This window comes from Mesoplodon densirostris, chromosome X (assembly GCF_025265405.1).
Source record: "Mesoplodon densirostris isolate mMesDen1 chromosome X, mMesDen1 primary haplotype, whole genome shotgun sequence".
In the NCBI taxonomy this organism is placed as follows: Eukaryota; Metazoa; Chordata; class Mammalia; order Artiodactyla; family Ziphiidae; genus Mesoplodon; species Mesoplodon densirostris.
In genome coordinates this window covers 19317971-19324746 of record NC_082681.1, presented here as the reverse complement: position 1 = coordinate 19324746, position 6776 = coordinate 19317971, and the positions used below count along the sequence as shown (strand labels likewise).

The window sequence follows — 6776 nt, the reverse complement described above, 5'->3', positions numbered from 1 at the left end:
CAACAGTGAGGCCCGCGTACCACACACACACAAAAAAAACGAATGTTCTCTTATTTTCTCCCTTTCTTTGATCCATATTGTTCACAGGAGGAAATCAGTGTGGGGGACAGGGAGGCAGGGATTAGGAAGGGCAAGGGGAGGGGTATTAGAGACAGATTGGTATATGATCACCAATGGTGGGACCAGGGCCAAAGTCAAATACAGCAGGGCAGGGCTGGTATATGTGTTGAAGACATGAAATGTGTTGGGGGGAGTAAAGTTGACATTATTACTAAGCATTCTCTCTGGTTAAGATGGCAATTTATGTGGATGGTAAATCTCATAAGGATGTAGCCTCTCCTCACCACCACGGCCACTGTAATAGCCCCCATGCGGACCTTATGATGTCACCAAACTGACGTTGCTCCTACTTAGAGCATTGTGCCTGGAGCTGGAGCAATGAGAAGGCCCAGATAATTGCCCTTAGGCACTAAAAAAAGGTATTCCAATAGGGGTCTTCACCCAGTCCCTAATTTAGTTCCCCTTCTGGCAAACTTTACAGGCACTGCTGTTCTCTGCTTTGTTTTAATGAGATGATGTTATACAAAATATTACAAGTAAAACACTTTGTGCAGTGTCTGGTGCACACATGTATTTGTGTCAACTGTGGGCAGATAAAACTGGCAGATTTCCTTTCTTCTAAGTCCCTGGCGCTAGGGTCAATGTAAGACAACATTGGAAGGAATTTCAAAGAGTAATCTGCTGTTGATCAGCAGGACTAATGACCTTCTATCCACTTGTAGTCATATTTCAAACAGCAGTATGAGTGCTTTACTGGAGGCTCCTATGAGGTCACTACAAAGGATGGCTAAGTTCATACTTTTTACATTCGTATTTGTACATCACGTGCCTACTTTTACGTTTATACTTTTACTCTCAAGTCCTCTCATAAAAGAAGCCAGAACAGATTTCACTGTCTTTTATATCAAAGGGAGACTAAAAGTGGGGTCATAAGGATCCCTGGCCCCCAAATCCAAGTGGGTACAAAAGGAGACCTGGGAAATGTGGACTTACCTTGAGCAAGAACCACAATTCCCTGTAACAAAGGTAGCACGGGAGACTGGCAGAAGACTCATGGGTGGAGCATCAGTACCACACTAAATCAAAGTGAAAGGCTCGGCAGAGCCACGTTCAAAGGTAAAATGAGATGCCTAGCCTAACAGTGAAAACAGAGCCTGTGGTACCGGAGGGGGGTGGGGGTGGGACAGGGAGTATGGAAGAAGTTTTATAGCAACGAAAACAGAATCACTGTATTGTTTTCATTTTTTTTTTCGGGAAAATCCCTTAGAAATCACTTTATCTAAAGTTTTTTTACTGAAGTCATAACGGAACTTATGGGTCTAAACATCATCAGAAATTTGAGGTTTTATACTCAGCACCTTTTTAAGAAGAATTTAGAAGCTTACTGTTGAATCACTCCATCCGCTTATATGATTTTGGAATGTGCAAAATCACCACCACTACTTAACAGCTGGAATTTATCTAAATGTTTTACAAGTGGTTGAAACAGTTGTGTCATCATATGTGTTATAAGAAAACCAACTAGCACTAAGAGAATTTCTAACTTTTCTTTCTCCCCAAGAGCTCAGGAATATGAAGATCAGTGAAAGGAAAAATGTTTTTTTTTCCTTTAGAATTATTTTATTAAATCATAAATGTACAACAGCTTCTTAACTCTACACACGCACTTAAATTTTTTTTAAAGGAAAAACGTTAAGTCTTATTACACCATGATCCTGGCTAATAGCTTTTCAAAACTTTGAGAAAAATCTTAAAAAAGGTTTCACATGTCACCTGAAACTTACAAATTTAACATTATCAAAGAAGGAATGCTTCTACACTCTTACAAAGACCACTAGAAAGAAACAACAATTAAAAAGCTAAGAAACTGTCTCAAAGGCATTTTTTTTTTTTTTACAATCCTTCCTCCACAGTAAGGTAATGTTATTAAATAATCTAATCCATTCAAAAATGGCTCTCTGCATCTGCTCTGGTGTCTTCTGCCATATCACTGCATATTTATGCATGACTGAGATAAGAGTTTCCTTAACATTGTTATTTCGATAACCTGAAGCTGTTCTGTTACCTCTGGGCTCTCATCCTCTCCTATTTATACAGTGAAGCCCATGGTAAATAGGAAGAAGCTCAATATCGGCTTCTCCCTCCATAACCCCCACTTCCTCCACTGCCTCCTGGACCATAGTTTCCTCCACCATATGGTCCTCCCATGTTTCTGCTACCACCAAAGTTTCCACTCTTCATTGGACCGTAGTTAGAAGGTTGCTGGTTATAATTTCCAAAATCATTATAATTTCCACTTCCATAATTTCCTCCAGGTCCTCCTCCATACCCATTATAGCCATCCCCAAATCCACGACCACTTCCATATCCATCAGATCCTCCTCTGAAGTTACTTCCTGGTCCTGGTCCAAAATTTCCACCACCACCACGAGAATCTCCAAAACCAAAGTTGCCTCCTCTTCCACTTCTAGAACTTTGGACTTCCTGCATTTCTTGTCTAGATAAAGCCTTCCTTACTTCTGCATTATGACCATTGATAGTATGGTATTTCTGCAACACAATCTTATCCACAGGATCATGGTCATCGAAAGTAACAAACCCAAAGCCTCTTTTCTTTCCAGACTGCCTATCGGTAATTATCTCAATGGTATCAATTTTTCCATATTCCTCAAAGTAATCTCTAAGATGATGTTCCTCAGTATCTTCTTTAATTCCACCTACAAACAGCTTCTTCACAGTTACATGAGCCCCTGGCTTTCCAGATTCCTCTCTTGCAACAGCACGTTTTGGCTCAACCACTCTCCCATCAATTGAATGAGGTCTTGCAGCCATGGCAGCATCAACCTCAGCCATGGATGAAAAAGTTACAAAACCAAATCCTCTTGATCTTTTGCTTGCAGGATCCCTCATTACCACACAGTCTGTAAGTTTTCCCCATTGCTCGTAGTAGTTCCTCAAACTTTCTTCTGTAGTTTCAAAGCTCAAGCCACCAATAAAGAGTTTACGGAATTGTTCCTTTTCTCTCTCCATCGCGGACTCAGTCGCTTCAGCCCGATTTCCCACAGCCGAGCGAGATGAGAGAGATCTCCGCGGACGAACACGAACCGGACTCGTCCTGGCGCTGTAGTGAGAACTGCCGCTGGTCGAGAAACAACACCGCTAGGAGCACCTCCACTCTGGACCCGGCGCTGCTGCTACTAATGGGTTTGTTTTGAAGCATTTTCTTTTACCCTTCAATCTATCTTACAAGCACTTTTGAATAAAAATTGACTTCCATTCTTGAAAAGAACTCATTTCATTATGGTCATATAATTTCTTACGAAGAAGGAATTATGTGTGTTTCTTCTACAGGAGGAAAGGTTTAAGAGTGCCTCTTGCCTGCAATAGGTACACAGAAAAGAGGCAGTAGGAATGACCCAGGAAAATCTTAAAATATTAGACAATGCTTGTTGATATCACACCCTCAAAATGTTTGATAAATCTTGCAGTTGATATTAATATCCTTATACAAATGGCCAATAAGCACATGAAAATATGCTCAATATCATTAACTATCAAGGAAAGGCAAATCAAAACCACAATGAGATACCATGTCACATGTACTATGATGGAGATAACAAAAGAGACAGATCATAACACGTGTTAACAAGAATGTGGACAAATTAGAAGCCTTATACACTTCTGGTGGGACTATAAAGTGGTGTAGCTTATTTGGAAAATAGTCTGACAGTTCCTCAAACAGTTAAACATAGAATTACCATATGATCCAGCAATTACACCTCTAGGGATATATACAAAAGAAATGAAAACATATGTCCACACAAAGATGTGTACATGAATATTCATAGCAGCATTATTCATAATAGCCAAACAACCCTAATATTCATTAACTGATCCATCTTGTTTATCCATACGATGGTAAAAATGTAATCCATACATTTTGAAACACTAAAAACAGAAACCATGTAATATCTAAAAGGCATATTTTGGGCTTCCCTGGTGGCGCAGTGGTTAAGAATCCACCTGCCAATGCAAAGACATGGGCTCGAGCCCTGGTCCGGGTAGATCCCACATGCCGCAGACCAACTAAGCCCGTGCGCCACAACTACTGAGCCTGCTATCTAGAGCCCGTGCTCTAGAGCCCGCGAGCCACAACTACTGAGCCTGCGTGCCACAACTACTGAAGCCCACGTGCCTAGAGCCCATGCTCTGCAACAAGAGAAGCCACTGCAATGAGAAGCCCACACACCACAACAAAGAGTAGCCCCCGCTCGCTGCAACTAGAGAAAAGCCTGCACGCAGCAACGAAGACCCAATGCAGCCAAAAATAAAAATAAAAGCCATATTTTTCCCCTAAACACTTCAATATATATATCCATACAAAACAAAATGTGGTCTATCCATACAATGGAAAATTATTCAGTAGTAAAATAGAAATTAAGTAGTGATACATACTACAACATAGATGAAGCTTGAAAATATCAGGCTTAATAAAAGAACTCAGACAGAAAAGATCATATACTGTATGATTCCATTTATATGATATGTCCTGAATAGGCAAATGTATAGAAAAGAAAGTAGATCAGTGGTTGCTTAGGGTTGGTGGGGGGAATTATAGGAAATGGGGAGTTACAGCTAAAGGGTTTGGTGTTTGTTTTGGGGGTGATGTAAAAATTCTGTAATGGATTGCCATAATAGTAGTACAACTCTACATATATACTAAAAATTACTGACTTTTGGCATTCTACAAATGGGTGAATTGTATGATTTGTGAGTTATATCACAATAAAGCTGTTTTAAAAATCTAATTACTAGGGCTTCCCTGGTGGCGAAGTGGTTGAGAGTCCGCCTGCCGATGCAGGGGACGTGGGTTCGTGCCCTGATCTGGGAAGATCCCACATGCCGCGGAGCGGCTGGGCCCGTGAGCCATGGCCGCTGAGCCTGCGCATCCGGAGCCTGTGCTCCACAACGGGAGAGGCCACAACAGTGAGAGGCCGGCGTACCACACACACACACACAAAATCTAATTACTAGAACCAAAAGTCAAAGTCATGTTTAACAACTCCTTAATATTATGAGGCCTCAGTTTCAAAAGCTACCACTTTTACAATGGAATCTGCACTGGAACTGTTCTTTGATTACTACTTGTTGCATCTCCTTCAGCACGAAATAAAACTTTTAAAATTCCTTTGTAGCATCAACAGAATTATGGAGGGAGTCCAAACTCTGTCTTACAGCAGATAATTTCAATTCAGCAGCCTGCTGTTATTCTCCACCTGTCTTTCCTCTTTTCCAAACAACTCCCTTTGTAATCACAACTTTGGTTTTTGGAGGCAATCCTTTTCTTTCTCATTCTCATTTAACCACATCCTTTCTCTTCCAAGTTGGTTTCCAATTCTCTGTATTTCTCAAGAATTTATCTACAGTTGCCCTCTGCTAAGCCTTCCAGAACATCTTCAGATTTCTTTCTGTAAAGATTTCCTATGCAGTTGCTAAACAAATTCCTCGATCCCAACTCTTGGCCTAGTTAGAAATGACAACATTTTTGTGTTGTAGGTTTTAATTTTTAGAAATTCCCTTTCCTTCTTTGTCCTGCTCACATGACCTTATTCAAAAATTGCAAGATCTTCTTCAAGTTGCTTCCACCTATAAAGTTGTTTGCTGCCCAGGATCACATCTTGATTCCTTGGGTGAATCGAGGTGGAAGTGTTTAGGGGAAAGAAAATGCCCTTTAGATTTTACATAGTTTCTCTTTTTTATTTAGTGTTTCAAACATATTAGCCAAGACATAACTATGGATGGGATCTGGGTGTTATGGGTTTAAATTATAAACCTTTAATTTTGTAGAGTTTTATAAAAGAAAACATGACTCAATGTATGCTTTTACCACTAACCATATTAACAATATGTAATGAAATTTGTTTTAAGTGAATTACAACTTGTCTTCCTGGAGTCTCTAGTCCTTTTCAAGAATTTTATCTTTTCTTTGAAGCATATAAGCCATAGTAGGTTATAAATAAAATTGAAGAGATCATTATATTTATGTCCATATTCGTTCTAAATGGCTAACTATATAATCTATAGATAATTTCTATTGAAGACAATTACAAGGGATAACTGGCAGATTAATATTAAACTCCACACGGTTTAAAAACCTTACTATTTCAAATAAAAAGGAAAAAGAAAAGAAAAAGAAAATGCCTTTACCCGACCGTCCTCATTGGTTAGTGACTCAGCTGAAAGGTAAGCCTGGGAATTGTCCAGAAGCAACAGTGCTCTGACTTCCCCTTCATTGTCATAAAACATTTGGTTGACAATGCCTGACCTCAGGAACAGAGCTTTGAAGGAATCATTCTGCAAATGATTCTCTGGTGAAGCAAACATCTTTACTAGGTTTATAATCACAGATAACGCAGTGTCCTCTCCCACACTTCTGGGCAGCTTTACTTTGCAAATACGGATTGACCTTATCTTCTGAGAGTAATCTTCATTTACATGTAAAAAGGTGGACCGGTGATCCTTGTTTATTTTCCTCCCAGGCATGCAGAGCTCTGGTCCCCTAGCCTGAGTGGTTTCTCACACCGATTTTCAAAAGAGGTCAATTTCATCCCCACTGTACAACTGAGCTACATACAGTTTCTCCTCTTTGATTCATATGGATAACTTCTGTCCAAATGGCTCAACACTAGGTAAACACTGAAAATTTGGAGACACTG

General features: G+C 40.0%; 1 protein-coding gene across 1 annotated transcript; it reads right to left on the bottom strand.

Annotated features, from left to right (window-relative positions):
- Window positions 1–1657: 1657 nt before the first annotated feature.
- On the bottom strand, window positions 1658–3253 carry LOC132481954 (heterogeneous nuclear ribonucleoproteins A2/B1-like). Its single transcript, XM_060086901.1, has one exon. The coding sequence runs from the start codon at window positions 3088–3090 to the stop codon at window positions 2185–2187; it is 906 nt and encodes a 301-aa protein (XP_059942884.1). The 5' UTR covers window positions 3091–3253; the 3' UTR covers window positions 1658–2184.
- Between the last annotated feature and the right edge of the window lie 3523 nt (window positions 3254–6776).

Bases quoted from the DNA above. Each gene is read 5' to 3' on its own strand.
- LOC132481954 (XM_060086901.1), bottom strand. From the start codon at position 3,090: ATGGAGAGAGAAAAGGAACAATTCCGTAAACTCTTTATTGGTGGCTTG.